This window comes from Vicia villosa, unplaced genomic scaffold, assembly GCF_029867415.1.
Source record: "Vicia villosa cultivar HV-30 ecotype Madison, WI unplaced genomic scaffold, Vvil1.0 ctg.002230F_1_1, whole genome shotgun sequence".
Lineage (NCBI taxonomy): Eukaryota > Viridiplantae > Streptophyta > Magnoliopsida > Fabales > Fabaceae > Vicia > Vicia villosa.
This window is the reverse complement of record NW_026705871.1, coordinates 143265-158913: the sequence shown is the minus strand read 5'-3', so window position 1 is coordinate 158913 and position 15649 is coordinate 143265. Positions and strand designations below refer to the sequence as shown.

The 15649-nt window shown below is 31.0% G+C and overlaps 3 protein-coding genes across 3 annotated transcripts; all 3 read right to left on the bottom strand.

The window, feature by feature from the left end:
* Nucleotides 1–407: 407 nt before the first annotated feature.
* LOC131638252 (GDSL esterase/lipase At5g45910-like) lies at nucleotides 408–1997 on the bottom strand. The gene is made up of 5 exons (XM_058908805.1): nucleotides 1760–1997; nucleotides 1396–1617; nucleotides 1153–1295; nucleotides 750–1023; nucleotides 408–646 (listed from the first exon to the last, which is right to left on the bottom strand). Exons 1-5 carry the CDS (start codon nucleotides 1995–1997, stop codon nucleotides 408–410), a joined length of 1116 nt encoding a protein of 371 aa, XP_058764788.1.
* Nucleotides 1998–4959: 2962 nt separating this feature from the next.
* On the bottom strand, nucleotides 4960–6549 carry LOC131638254 (GDSL esterase/lipase At5g45910-like). Its single transcript, XM_058908807.1, has 5 exons — nucleotides 6312–6549; nucleotides 5948–6169; nucleotides 5705–5847; nucleotides 5302–5575; nucleotides 4960–5198 (listed from the first exon to the last, which is right to left on the bottom strand). Exons 1-5 carry the CDS (start codon nucleotides 6547–6549, stop codon nucleotides 4960–4962), a joined length of 1116 nt encoding a protein of 371 aa, XP_058764790.1.
* Nucleotides 6550–9511: 2962 nt separating this feature from the next.
* Nucleotides 9512–11101, bottom strand: LOC131638253 (GDSL esterase/lipase At5g45910-like). Its single transcript, XM_058908806.1, has 5 exons — nucleotides 10864–11101; nucleotides 10500–10721; nucleotides 10257–10399; nucleotides 9854–10127; nucleotides 9512–9750 (listed from the first exon to the last, which is right to left on the bottom strand). Exons 1-5 carry the CDS (start codon nucleotides 11099–11101, stop codon nucleotides 9512–9514), a joined length of 1116 nt encoding a protein of 371 aa, XP_058764789.1.
* Between the last annotated feature and the right edge of the window lie 4548 nt (nucleotides 11102–15649).

Below are 15649 nucleotides of genomic sequence, written 5' to 3'. Positions count from 1 at the left end.
GTAAATCAAAATGGGCAGATAATTCCAAATTGATCTCAAAATTAAAGCTTGACAAGAAAAAATACGTGAAAAAGAACATTTTCCTCAATAGAACCTTCATGTCTAAGTGTTTAAAAATTTATTTGTTTTTTTAAAAGAATAATAATTAAATCACAACAAAAATAATTTTTAATTCAAACAATGAGAATAATTATTATTATTATTATGAAGATAAATAAATCGTTTACATATATAACTACCACAAATTTAAAGGCATTTTTATTTCATTTATCGATAATGATTCAATTTAAAAATAAACTGACATTCACCTCATAGAATACATTTGAAATTCTTCTAGTAGAGATTAAGTATAATCATATGTAAAAATCGTCAAAAAATGTATTTAATAAAGTGCGCAGTTATTAGCTCTATGCTATCTTGAAAGGAGCGGGTTTTAGAGAAGGATTTGCAAAAGGTCCTTCCACTAAACCTTTTGCTATTTGCCTGTGTGCTGCTTCAGTAAAGTGGGCTCCATCCCAATTTATTTGTTTTGTTGGATCAGAGCAAACTGTTGTACCGGGAGATCCACAAAACTTTTCATTAACATTGTAAGTTCCACCACCTCCACAACAAGCTTTCAAAAACTCAACCTTATCAGAAGTAAATCCTGCAACATTAATGTACAAATAATAAGGAACGTGTTAAAAATAATTGTACGAGAATAAATTAACGTAAACTTAATAGGAAAAGAAAATACTATCTCCACAAACCATATTGTTCTGGTGCTTGATATAAACGTTTGGCATCGTTGTAGTAGTCAAAATATACTATCTTAGCTTGAGGATGTTTATGTTTTAATGTCTCTATAGAACTTTTTAGTTGCTCATTAAAGTATTCAGTAAAAGTGTTGTAAGATATCAAACATCCAAATTCATCATAGTCTTCTTTCTTCTTACTATTCACCGCAGACAATAATCCAGCATTGCAGCCTATTGGAAAGTTTCCTGGAACCGCTAGCTCTACTGCTCCTTCTTCAATTAATGCCTAGCATAGAGTTATAAATAAATCATTTACATTTATCAAAGAATATGATTTACTCAACGATATTAATACTTAACATAGTTATTCTACAAATGAAAAAATATTTAACTTTTAAAAATTGATATAACATACTGAAGTTGTATTTGTAATGGATTCGACGATTAAAGGAACTATTTCACGAAGTTCTGTAACAGTTTTAGAAATATGAGAAAAAACATCATTCCCACCAATCTCTCCCACTAGAAACAATGATTGTTTGAAGAAGCTATCGCACTCTAAGAATTCAGTAAGAAAACAAAAATATGTTAGTCATATAAAATAAAATCTATGTAAGTGACAAAAAAATATATAATATGCAAGAAGTTAGGGAAAAACCTTCTTTGCTTTTACATAAGGATGGTTTTATCTTTTTAAACCAACCAAATTGCACATTCAATGAGTTTTCTGTCGCTAGTGGTCTAACTCCACTACGATCAAAATACTTGAAGTCAAGTGCAGTTGAACCGGCATATGCAAAATTAACTCCCTTTTTTATGTCATCTTGACTTTGGGTGATATTTTTATAGGGCGGTAAAAATGGTAACCCGTATGCTTCAGCTGTAATTAAAATGATCGTGAGCTAGTGAATTTCTTGCTCAAAAATATGTCAACGTTAAGTATTATTGATGTTAATTCTATCAACTATATTAAAATACGTCAAGCCATAAGGTATTATGAAAAGAGTAATGTGTTAAATTACCTATGAAATCTATGATGAGTCTCCCATTACACAATCGTCCCGATGGATGTTTGAAGTACGTTGAACCATAAGGACTATTTTTATCCATTTGTACATGGTCAAATGCGGAATTTCCGGTGTCACTTGTAGAGTCGCCAAAGTTAAATATGGCTTGGTACGGTAGAGGATTAGCATTTGAAATAATATTTCCAAAAACACCACATGCAATGGTGATACTAAAGAGAAACAAGATCTTCATGGTGCTATAAAAAGTTAGGAAAGAACTAATAATATTGATGCGTGTTTGGAAATGAGAATTATCAATGTTATATATACTTGCTCCTTTTTCTTTTTCGTAGCAATCTTTCAAATGTTAGTTGGAACTTGTTTAACTATTTTTTATTTTTGTAATGTTATGATGTCAGATCTAACTCATAATGTCCAACACATATACATCAATAGACACATATTCATTATGCCAAAAATAATATTTGTTGTCATTAGTGTTCTTATTGTTGTTGTTTCACTTTCTATTTTTTTCCTATCCATCTAAACTCTCCAAAAAAAATATCCATACACTCAAATTAGAAATCATAATAATTCTGTTATATTTACTTTTGAATGCATATATACTATAGAAAGAAGAAAGTTATTGTGATGTGTAAGAATATAAGTAAATTTAAAGAAATAGGTTTAGAAAGTAACATCCAATGAAAAAAATACAATATCTATCTAAAAAACCAAAAGAGTTAATAAATCATTAAAACTTTTAATGTATTTAAAGAGCATTATTTTAGGTTATTTAGTATAAATTTCCTTTTAACATGTTGAATCAAATAACAATTTAAATTATACACAAAATGTCAAATTTGGACTTTAGCATGCCAAGTATTATTTACTTACATGTGTTCTTTTCGCGGAAGTATAATTTTTCTTCAAAACTTATTTAATATCGAATTTGAATATGTAAAATTTAATTTTGAAATTAAATTATATGTGGCAGCATTTTGATTCGTGGGCCCTGAAAACAAAGGTCATATCATTCATGTTCTTGAAGATATTTATTCCCCCGGAATTTCAAAGTTTGCGATAGTATACAAAACGTTTGAAGGAGTTGAAAATTATAATAATTAGATTCTTTAAAATACGCAAGAAAGAATTCACAAGGAGTTTCTAAGGGACGTGGAGTCATGTTGTGTGCATGTAACATGGTAGATCATTCTCCATCTTCAAGGAGTTCATTTCCACTCCAAAATCATATCAAATAAATTTCACATCCACGCACACACACATACATCGGATATAAAAATCTCATTGGTGGTGACGTCAAGTCATGTATGTAACTCAGTTGTGTTATTAATTTAATCCCTTTATTCTGCTTTTTGTTTATAATCATTGTTTGCATTTACTTCCCCGTTAGCTTATATATCAGACTCTCAATAACTATAATTTAAATTTTAACATGTAAATCTATCAACTTAGAACCCCAAAAATATATTACTCTAGTTCTGGAGTAATCTTAGTGTTCATTTGTTAAAAAGGAATAAATTAATGGAAGAGAGTTAGCATACCCAATGGGATATATTTTCATAACCTTAATATGGCGGGTCATTCAAGGAGAAAAAATTTCAACCAAAATAATAATAAAAGGATTAATTTGAATGAAGATGGGCAACAAGTTTATGTGCCTATGCAAGATGGAGTTTTTAATGTTGGTCTACCTTTAAATGTTGTTGTTAGTTAAAAATATACAAGTCATGTAAGAGTCCCTCATACGCAAAGGTTTTATGCTTATTGGTTACTCCCGAGTTTTATCCCCCAAATTTAGGCTATTTACAATTGCCATTAGTGGGGATGAGTTTTCGAGCATCATATGCTAATCGGTATTTTTGAATTATAATGAATCATATTTGAACAAGCAATCGTGGATTTCTCCATAAATGTATGGAAACTTTAAGCCGCCTTAAGTTACTTAAAGAATATTTTAACATCTTGGAAAGCTTATGGAAGATACAAATTGTGATATGGTGATTATGATTATCTGCTAAATTACTACTTTGTTTAGTTCCATCATAAAAACTTATATCGCAACAGACCAAACATTGACCACAAAAATGGATGCTATTGTTGATGTTCTATGGGAACCAAATTATGGTATTAATATCAACATTTCAATGAACAATGACATTTTATAAAGAATGACAGAGCACCAATATTTTTGAACATTTGTATTCAAATCTCTTTCGTATTCTCTTTACTTTCCACTCCAATATACTCTAGACTTAAGAAATTTCAACTTTTTTTTAAAAAATAAAACATCACAATTCAACATCCCCCTCTATTTATATTTATCTCAACTTCAAAACTTAATTAATTCTAGGGACTGAAATTCCTAAATTTACTAAGTTTGCTGGAGAGACTGATGAACAAGCTTTGGAATATGTAGCCAAGTGCAATCTTTAATATGGATATTAAGATATTGATGATTATTTAAATTGAATTAATTTCCTCGTTATTTGAATAAAGTTATGTTCCCTTGATTTCCCACTTTACCATCAAATTCAATTTTCAATTCGAAACACCTAGAAACTATTTTTCTAAAAAAAACGTATTTATAGGAGAAACTAATATTATTGTTACGTTGTGGCTAAAATACAAAATAAATGCACTAAGTAATTGATAAGTTTACCACTAGACTGATACAAAATGAAATATAGGTGCATGACTATGATCCAAAAATATAAACTAGTGCAAATGATTGCAGCAGGTCTTAACTACGATATTCTAAAGAAAATGGTTAGACTTAAACTTAAAGGTAAATCAAAATGGGCAGATAATTCCAAATTGATCTCAAAATTAAAGCTTGACAAGAAAAAATACGTGAAAAAGAACATTTTCCTCAATAGAACCTTCATGTCTAAGTGTTTAAAAATTTATTTGTTTTTTTAAAAGAATAATAATTAAATCACAACAAAAATAATTTTTAATTCAAACAATGAGAATAATTATTATTATTATATGAAGATAAATAAATCGTTTACATATATAACTACCACAAATTTAAAGGCATTTTTATTTCATTTATCGATAATGATTCAATTTAAAAATAAACTGACATTCACCTCATAGAATACATTTGAAATTCTTCTAGTAGAGATTAAGTATAATCATATGTAAAAATCGTCAAAAAATGTATTTAATAAAGTGCGCAGTTATTAGCTCTATGCTATCTTGAAAGGAGCGGGTTTTAGAGAAGGATTTGCAAAAGGTCCTTCCACTAAACCTTTTGCTATTTGCCTGTGTGCTGCTTCAGTAAAGTGGGCTCCATCCCAATTTATTTGTTTTGTTGGATCAGAGCAAACTGTTGTACCGGGAGATCCACAAAACTTTTCATTAACATTGTAAGTTCCACCACCTCCACAACAAGCTTTCAAAAACTCAACCTTATCAGAAGTAAATCCTGCAACATTAATGTACAAATAATAAGGAACGTGTTAAAAATAATTGTACGAGAATAAATTAACGTAAACTTAATAGGAAAAGAAAATACTATCTCCACAAACCATATTGTTCTGGTGCTTGATATAAACGTTTGGCATCGTTGTAGTAGTCAAAATATACTATCTTAGCTTGAGGATGTTTATGTTTTAATGTCTCTATAGAACTTTTTAGTTGCTCATTAAAGTATTCAGTAAAAGTGTTGTAAGATATCAAACATCCAAATTCATCATAGTCTTCTTTCTTCTTACTATTCACCGCAGACAATAATCCAGCATTGCAGCCTATTGGAAAGTTTCCTGGAACCGCTAGCTCTACTGCTCCTTCTTCAATTAATGCCTAGCATAGAGTTATAAATAAATCATTTACATTTATCAAAGAATATGATTTACTCAACGATATTAATACTTAACATAGTTATTCTACAAATGAAAAAATATTTAACTTTTAAAAATTGATATAACATACTGAAGTTGTATTTGTAATGGATTCGACGATTAAAGGAACTATTTCACGAAGTTCTGTAACAGTTTTAGAAATATGAGAAAAAACATCATTCCCACCAATCTCTCCCACTAGAAACAATGATTGTTTGAAGAAGCTATCGCACTCTAAGAATTCAGTAAGAAAACAAAAATATGTTAGTCATATAAAATAAAATCTATGTAAGTGACAAAAAAATATATAATATGCAAGAAGTTAGGGAAAAACCTTCTTTGCTTTTACATAAGGATGGTTTTATCTTTTTAAACCAACCAAATTGCACATTCAATGAGTTTTCTGTCGCTAGTGGTCTAACTCCACTACGATCAAAATACTTGAAGTCAAGTGCAGTTGAACCGGCATATGCAAAATTAACTCCCTTTTTTATGTCATCTTGACTTTGGGTGATATTTTTATAGGGCGGTAAAAATGGTAACCCGTATGCTTCAGCTGTAATTAAAATGATCGTGAGCTAGTGAATTTCTTGCTCAAAAATATGTCAACGTTAAGTATTATTGATGTTAATTCTATCAACTATATTAAAATACGTCAAGCCATAAGGTATTATGAAAAGAGTAATGTGTTAAATTACCTATGAAATCTATGATGAGTCTCCCATTACACAATCGTCCCGATGGATGTTTGAAGTACGTTGAACCATAAGGACTATTTTTATCCATTTGTACATGGTCAAATGCGGAATTTCCGGTGTCACTTGTAGAGTCGCCAAAGTTAAATATGGCTTGGTACGGTAGAGGATTAGCATTTGAAATAATATTTCCAAAAACACCACATGCAATGGTGATACTAAAGAGAAACAAGATCTTCATGGTGCTATAAAAAGTTAGGAAAGAACTAATAATATTGATGTGTGTTTGGAAATGAGAATTATCAATGTTATATATACTTGCTCCTTTTTCTTTTTCGTAGCAATCTTTCAAATGTTAGTCGGAACTTGTTTAACTATTTTTTATTTTTGTAATGTTATGATGTCAGATCTAACTCATAATGTCCAACACATATACATCAATAGACACATATTCATTATGCCAAAAATAATATTTGTTGTCATTAGTGTTCTTATTGTTGTTGTTTCACTTTCTATTTTTTTCCTATCCATCTAAACTCTCCAAAAAAAATATCCATACACTCAAATTAGAAATCATAATAATTCTGTTATATTTACTTTTGAATGCATATATACTATAGAAAGAAGAAAGTTATTGTGATGTGTAAGAATATAAGTAAATTTAAAGAAATAGGTTTAGAAAGTAACATCCAATGAAAAAAATACAATATCTATCTAAAAAACCAAAAGAGTTAATAAATCATTAAAACTTTTAATGTATTTAAAGAGCATTATTTTAGGTTATTTAGTATAAATTTCCTTTTAACATGTTGAATCAAATAACAATTTAAATTATACACAAAATGTCAAATTTGGACTTTAGCATGCCAAGTATTATTTACTTACATGTGTTCTTTTCGCGGAAGTATAATTTTTCTTCAAAACTTATTTAATATCGAATTTGAATATGTAAAATTTAATTTTGAAATTAAATTATATGTGGCAGCATTTTGATTCGTGGGCCCTGAAAACAAAGGTCATATCATTCATGTTCTTGAAGATATTTATTCCCCCGGAATTTCAAAGTTTGCGATAGTATACAAAACGTTTGAAGGAGTTGAAAATTATAATAATTAGATTCTTTAAAATACGCAAGAAAGAATTCACAAGGAGTTTCTAAGGGACGTGGAGTCATGTTGTGTGCATGTAACATGGTAGATCATTCTCCATCTTCAAGGAGTTCATTTCCACTCCAAAATCATATCAAATAAATTTCACATCCACGCACACACACATACATCGGATATAAAAATCTCATTGGTGGTGACGTCAAGTCATGTATGTAACTCAGTTGTGTTATTAATTTAATCCCTTTATTCTGCTTTTTGTTTATAATCATTGTTTGCATTTACTTCCCCGTTAGCTTATATATCAGACTCTCAATAACTATAATTTAAATTTTAACATGTAAATCTATCAACTTAGAACCCCAAAAATATATTACTCTAGTTCTGGAGTAATCTTAGTGTTCATTTGTTAAAAAGGAATAAATTAATGGAAGAGAGTTAGCATACCCAATGGGATATATTTTCATAACCTTAATATGGCGGGTCATTCAAGGAGAAAAAATTTCAACCAAAATAATAATAAAAGGATTAATTTGAATGAAGATGGGCAACAAGTTTATGTGCCTATGCAAGATGGAGTTTTTAATGTTGGTCTACCTTTAAATGTTGTTGTTAGTTAAAAATATACAAGTCATGTAAGAGTCCCTCATACGCAAAGGTTTTATGCTTATTGGTTACTCCCGAGTTTTATCCCCCAAATTTAGGCTATTTACAATTGCCATTAGTGGGGATGAGTTTTCGAGCATCATATGCTAATCGGTATTTTTGAATTATAATGAATCATATTTGAACAAGCAATCGTGGATTTCTCCATAAATGTATGGAAACTTTAAGCCGCCTTAAGTTACTTAAAGAATATTTTAACATCTTGGAAAGCTTATGGAAGATACAAATTGTGATATGGTGATTATGATTATCTGCTAAATTACTACTTTGTTTAGTTCCATCATAAAAACTTATATCGCAACAGACCAAACATTGACCACAAAAATGGATGCTATTGTTGATGTTCTATGGGAACCAAATTATGGTATTAATATCAACATTTCAATGAACAATGACATTTTATAAAGAATGACAGAGCACCAATATTTTTGAACATTTGTATTCAAATCTCTTTCGTATTCTCTTTACTTTCCACTCCAATATACTCTAGACTTAAGAAATTTCAACTTTTTTTAAAAAAATAAAACATCACAATTCAACATCCCCCTCTATTTATATTTATCTCAACTTCAAAACTTAATTAATTCTAGGGACTGAAATTCCTAAATTTACTAAGTTTGCTGGAGAGACTGATGAACAAGCTTTGGAATATGTAGCCAAGTGCAATCTTTAATATGGATATTAAGATATTGATGATTATTTAAATTGAATTAATTTCCTCGTTATTTGAATAAAGTTATGTTCCCTTGATTTCCCACTTTACCATCAAATTCAATTTTCAATTCGAAACACCTAGAAACTATTTTTCTAAAAAAAACGTATTTATAGGAGAAACTAATATTATTGTTACGTTGTGGCTAAAATACAAAATAAATGCACTAAGTAATTGATAATTTTACCACTAGACTGATACAAAATGAAATATAGGTGCATGACTATGATCCAAAAATATAAACTAGTGCAAATGATTGCAGCAGGTCTTAACTACGATATTCTAAAGAAAATGGTTAGACTTAAACTTAAAGGTAAATCAAAATGGGCAGATAATTCCAAATTGATCTCAAAATTAAAGCTTGACAAGAAAAAATACGTGAAAAAGAACATTTTCCTCAATAGAACCTTCATGTCTAAGTGTTTAAAAATTTATTTGTTTTTTTAAAAGAATAATAATTAAATCACAACAAAAATAATTTTTAATTCAAACAATGAGAATAATTATTATTATTATATGAAGATAAATAAATCGTTTACATATATAACTACCACAAATTTAAAGGCATTTTTATTTCATTTATCGATAATGATTCAATTTAAAAATAAACTGACATTCACCTCATAGAATACATTTGAAATTCTTCTAGTAGAGATTAAGTATAATCATATGTAAAAATCGTCAAAAAATGTATTTAATAAAGTGCGCAGTTATTAGCTCTATGCTATCTTGAAAGGAGCGGGTTTTAGAGAAGGATTTGCAAAAGGTCCTTCCACTAAACCTTTTGCTATTTGCCTGTGTGCTGCTTCAGTAAAGTGGGCTCCATCCCAATTTATTTGTTTTGTTGGATCAGAGCAAACTGTTGTACCGGGAGATCCACAAAACTTTTCATTAACATTGTAAGTTCCACCACCTCCACAACAAGCTTTCAAAAACTCAACCTTATCAGAAGTAAATCCTGCAACATTAATGTACAAATAATAAGGAACGTGTTAAAAATAATTGTACGAGAATAAATTAACGTAAACTTAATAGGAAAAGAAAATACTATCTCCACAAACCATATTGTTCTGGTGCTTGATATAAACGTTTGGCATCGTTGTAGTAGTCAAAATATACTATCTTAGCTTGAGGATGTTTATGTTTTAATGTCTCTATAGAACTTTTTAGTTGCTCATTAAAGTATTCAGTAAAAGTGTTGTAAGATATCAAACATCCAAATTCATCATAGTCTTCTTTCTTCTTACTATTCACCGCAGACAATAATCCAGCATTGCAGCCTATTGGAAAGTTTCCTGGAACCGCTAGCTCTACTGCTCCTTCTTCAATTAATGCCTAGCATAGAGTTATAAATAAATCATTTACATTTATCAAAGAATATGATTTACTCAACGATATTAATACTTAACATAGTTATTCTACAAATGAAAAAATATTTAACTTTTAAAAATTGATATAACATACTGAAGTTGTATTTGTAATGGATTCGACGATTAAAGGAACTATTTCACGAAGTTCTGTAACAGTTTTAGAAATATGAGAAAAAACATCATTCCCACCAATCTCTCCCACTAGAAACAATGATTGTTTGAAGAAGCTATCGCACTCTAAGAATTCAGTAAGAAAACAAAAATATGTTAGTCATATAAAATAAAATCTATGTAAGTGACAAAAAAATATATAATATGCAAGAAGTTAGGGAAAAACCTTCTTTGCTTTTACATAAGGATGGTTTTATCTTTTTAAACCAACCAAATTGCACATTCAATGAGTTTTCTGTCGCTAGTGGTCTAACTCCACTACGATCAAAATACTTGAAGTCAAGTGCAGTTGAACCGGCATATGCAAAATTAACTCCCTTTTTTATGTCATCTTGACTTTGGGTGATATTTTTATAGGGCGGTAAAAATGGTAACCCGTATGCTTCAGCTGTAATTAAAATGATCGTGAGCTAGTGAATTTCTTGCTCAAAAATATGTCAACGTTAAGTATTATTGATGTTAATTCTATCAACTATATTAAAATACGTCAAGCCATAAGGTATTATGAAAAGAGTAATGTGTTAAATTACCTATGAAATCTATGATGAGTCTCCCATTACACAATCGTCCCGATGGATGTTTGAAGTACGTTGAACCATAAGGACTATTTTTATCCATTTGTACATGGTCAAATGCGGAATTTCCGGTGTCACTTGTAGAGTCGCCAAAGTTAAATATGGCTTGGTACGGTAGAGGATTAGCATTTGAAATAATATTTCCAAAAACACCACATGCAATGGTGATACTAAAGAGAAACAAGATCTTCATGGTGCTATAAAAAGTTAGGAAAGAACTAATAATATTGATGTGTGTTTGGAAATGAGAATTATCAATGTTATATATACTTGCTCCTTTTTTCTTTTTCGTAGCAATCTTTCAAATGTTAGTTGGAACTTGTTTAACTATTTTTTAATTTTGTAATGTTATGATGTCAGATCTAACTCATAATGTCCAACACATATACATCAATAGACACATATTCATTATGCCAAAAATAATATTTGTTGTCATTAGTGTTCTTATTGTTGTTGTTTCACTTTCTATTTTTTTTTCCTATCCATCTAAACTCTCCAAAAAAAATATCCATACACTCAAATTAGAAATCATAATAATTCTGTTATATTTACTTTTAAATGCATATATACTATAGAAAGAAGAAAGTTATTGTGATGTGTAAGAATATAAGTAAATTTAAAGAAATAGGTTTAGAAAGTAACATCCAATGAAAAAAATACAATATCTATCTAAAAAACCAAAAGAGTTAATAAATCATTAAAACTTTTAATGTATTTAAAGAGCATTATTTTAGGTTATTTAGTATAAATTTCCTTTTAACATGTTGAATCAAATAACAATTTAAATTATACACAAAATGTCAAATTTGGACTTTAGCATGCCAAGTATTATTTACTTACATGTGTTCTTTTCGCGGAAGTATAATTTTTCTTCAAAACTTATTTTATATCAAATTTGATTATGTAAAATTTAATTTTGAAATTAAATTATATGTGGCAGCATTTTGATTCGTGGGCCCTGAAAACAAAGGTCATATCATTCATGTTCTTGAAGATATTTATTCCCCCGGAATTTCAAAGTTTGCGATAGTATACAAAACGTTTGAAGGAGTTGAAAATTATAATAATTAGATTCTTTAAAATACGCAAGAAAGAATTCACAAGGAGTTTCTAAGGGACGTGGAGTCATGTTGTGTGCATGTAACATGGTAGATCATTCTCCATCTTCAAGGAGTTCATTTCCACTCCAAAATCATATCAAATAAATTTCACATCCACGCACACACACATACATCGGATATAAAAATCTCATTGGTGGTGACGTCAAGTCATGTATGTAACTCAGTTGTGTTATTAATTTAATCCCTTTATTCTGCTTTTTGTTTATAATCATTGTTTGCATTTACTTCCCCGTTAGCTTATATATCAGACTCTCAATAACTATAATTTAAATTTTAACATGTAAATCTATCAACTTAGAACCCCAAAAATATATTACTCTAGTTCTGGAGTAATCTTAGTGTTCATTTGTTAAAAAGGAATAAATTAATGGAAGAGAGTTAGCATACCCAATGGGATATATTTTCATAACCTTAATATGGCGGGTCATTCAAGGAGAAAAAATTTCAACCAAAATAATAATAAAAGGATTAATTTGAATGAAGATGGGCAACAAGTTTATGTGCCTATGCAAGATGGAGTTTTTAATGTTGGTCTACCTTTAAATGTTGTTGTTAGTTAAAAATATACAAGTCATGTAAGAGTCCCTCATACGCAAAGGTTTTATGCTTATTGGTTACTCCCGAGTTTTATCCCCCAAATTTAGGCTATTTACAATTGCCATTAGTGGGGATGAGTTTTCGAGCATCATATGCTAACCGGTATTTTTGAATTATAATGAATCATATTTGAACAAGCAATCGTGGATTTCTCCATAAATGTATGGAAACTTTAAGCCGCCTTAAGTTACTTAAAGAATATTTTAACATCTTGGAAAGCTTATGGAAGATACAAATTGTGATATGGTGATTATGATTATCTGCTAAATTACTACTTTGTTTAGTTCCATCATAAAAACTTATATCGCAACAGACCAAACATTGACCACAAAAATGGATGCTATTGTTGATGTTCTATGGGAACCAAATTATGGTATTAATATCAACATTTCAATGAGCAATGACATTTTATAAAGAATGACAGAGCACCAATATTTTTGAACATTTGTATTCAAATCTCTTTCGTATTCTCTTTACTTTCCACTCCAATATACTCTAGACTTAAGAAATTTCAACTTTTTTTTAAAAAATAAAACATCACAATTCAACATCCCCCTCTATTTATATTTATCTCAACTTCAAAACTTAATTAATTCTAGGGACTGAAATTCCTAAATTTACTAAGTTTGCTGGAGAGACTGATGAACAAGCTTTGGAATATGTAGCCAAGTGCAATCTTTAATATGGATATTAAGATATTGATGATTACTTAAATTGAATTAATTTGCTCGTTATTTGAATAAAGTTATGTTCCCTTGATTTCCCACTTTACCATCAAATTCTGTAATACCCGGTATTATAATTGTCCAATTACCAATCCTAAACTAAATTGAGATGAGTAATGGATAAATATGATACACATTCTTACTAATAGGTTTATCATTTAAACCATGTCAATTAGTGAGAGTGAGGGTATTATGGACATTTCCACTTAAATAAAGAATTAGGGATATGTTTGGAGGGTCATTCTATTCTATTTTTCAAACCAGAATTCTGATTTGGTAGAGAGAAAGAGAGGAGAACGTGGGAAGAGAGGAAGAGAAGAGGAAATCTCAAACTTGGTTCAAAGCCCTTGCATGCAACAGATTCTGATCCAATCCTTGCTTCTACCTTCTAGCTTCAGCATCTTCTTCATCACCATCTTCCTTCTTCTTTGAGGTGAGTCCTTTAGATAGAAACTTGGGTTTTGCATGTGAGGGTTCTTATTTGGGGAAATTGGGAATGTGAGTAATATATATATGAATCAATGCTAATACTTGTTAGATTCTGATTAATTCCTCATCTACTGCATTTTAATTGTGGTTGTGTACCCTAAATTCGTTGGAACTGAGTTGGTAGTGTAGGGATTATTTTAGAAGTTCTTTTGGGGACTGTCTTGGACTGTATAAAACTCAGAAAAATGGCTCTGGTTCAGTGTAACCGGTTACGGGTTTTGGTGTAACCGGTTACGCTGTTAAAAATCAGACAATCTGGGCATTTTGCGTGACCGTAACCGGTTACGGGTCCTGGTGTAACCGGTTACACTGGGCGCAGAAGGAAAAATTCAGTAACTTGGAAAATTCATATCTCCCGTTTCGTACGCCCGATTGACGCGTACTATATACCGTTAGAAAGCTAATTAAATGTACTATCTAGGAAAATTGGCTTTGGTGTTTAAATAATATTTTTCGATATATCTGATATACCTTAAGTTGAAAGTGCGACACTGAAACTATGTAAATTGTGTGTAGTTGGACTAAATTAGCTCATTGTTTCTAATTGCTATATTTTGCTGAAATGAGAATGCTATATTATGATGAAATATGAACATTCTATTGATGCCCGTTGTTTTGGTTAAACAATCGGAGTTGTCTGTTTGTGTGCTGTTAACGTTTGCTTACGTGTGTGTGTGCTGAATCAAAGTAGACCCGGTACTAAGTTACGATTCGGACCACGGGTCCTTGAGTTGTCTGTGGGACTGCCCTGATCTTGGATCCCAGAGGCACATACCTGAACTACCGTTGCAGTGTGCTTGTGAGGGCCTGGAGGCGTCTTACTCACTTGCTGTATACACACTTGCGTGCTCGGTATGATGGCGTTATGCGGCTAAGTAAGCCTACGCATGACAGGTAAACCATCTCTAATGATGCCATGTAGGCTACATCATTAGGTTCCTATCCGGATGGGCTCATGCGTCGAGACGGCGTGTTACACTTGCTGTTAACACCACTTGCGTACAGATGGTTAATGGGACGATGTCGCCTCTTAGGCAAGGTCATCTCGCAGCCATGTAGGCTTGTGCGAACCCATTTAATCATTCTTGCAGGGTGCTTGTGTAAGTCTCTTGACAAATAGGCATGGGTGAACCCACCGAGGGTGTGTTAGTAACTTAGTCTAGTGGTATTAACGTACTTCTGGATTCCCCGTCATGGATGCGGGTATTGCATACTTGGTTGCTATACAATGCGTATTTGCTTGAGACAAGTCCAATGGTGGACGAGTCGCTTGTTTACTCCGTGCTTGTACCGGAAGTGAGAGTAACCCCGAATCCATGGTGGATTCGTGTATTTTTGTATGTTCCCTTTAGACCCGAGTGGACTAATAGGATAGGTGGACTCACTGAGATTTAGTAATCTCATCCCACTCCAATTATTATTTTTCAGGTGGTTCGAGGCAAGATCGCGGTAAGGGAAAGATGGATTAGATCTCTTGGCGGTGCTTGGATGTTTCTTTTAGTTTCTCATCGTGCTTATTACTTTGTGTATTTTGGACATGTACTATTATGATGTACTTGTATTATGGCCATGATACATTCGGCTTTTTGTACTCGTGTACTTCTACTTTCCGCTGCAAAACATTATGTATTTTGTTGTCTTATGAACCATTTATAATACTTTATGCATATTATTCTAGACAAATATGTGTGGGGTGTTACAGTTGGTATCAGAGCAGGTCGATCCTCGACTTTGCTAAGACACATCATAATGCAGTACAATTCTGCCTCATATGTGTATAATCAGTATGATTCCTTATGTCTTATTTAT

What these genes read in the sequence shown, in the direction of transcription:
- LOC131638253 (XM_058908806.1), bottom strand. Translation starts at nt 11,101, where the DNA reads ATGAAGATCTTGTTTCTCTTTAGTATCACCATTGCATGTGGTGTTTTT. An exon ending in ACTCATCATAGATTTCATAG is followed by an intron (nt 10,722 to 10,863) that starts GTAATTTAACAC and finishes TTTTAATTACAG; the next exon opens with CTGAAGCATACGGGTTACCA. An exon ending in CTTATGTAAAAGCAAAGAAG is followed by an intron (nt 10,400 to 10,499) that starts GTTTTTCCCTAA and finishes CTGAATTCTTAG; the next exon opens with AGTGCGATAGCTTCTTCAAA.
- LOC131638252 (XM_058908805.1), bottom strand. Translation starts at nt 1,997, where the DNA reads ATGAAGATCTTGTTTCTCTTTAGTATCACCATTGCATGTGGTGTTTTT. An exon ending in ACTCATCATAGATTTCATAG is followed by an intron (nt 1,618 to 1,759) that starts GTAATTTAACAC and finishes TTTTAATTACAG; the next exon opens with CTGAAGCATACGGGTTACCA. An exon ending in CCATTACAAATACAACTTCA is followed by an intron (nt 1,024 to 1,152) that starts GTATGTTATATC and finishes ACTCTATGCTAG; the next exon opens with GCATTAATTGAAGAAGGAGC.
- LOC131638254 (XM_058908807.1), bottom strand. Translation starts at nt 6,549, where the DNA reads ATGAAGATCTTGTTTCTCTTTAGTATCACCATTGCATGTGGTGTTTTT. An exon ending in ACTCATCATAGATTTCATAG is followed by an intron (nt 6,170 to 6,311) that starts GTAATTTAACAC and finishes TTTTAATTACAG; the next exon opens with CTGAAGCATACGGGTTACCA. An exon ending in TCAAGCACCAGAACAATATG is followed by an intron (nt 5,199 to 5,301) that starts GTTTGTGGAGAT and finishes TTAATGTTGCAG; the next exon opens with GATTTACTTCTGATAAGGTT.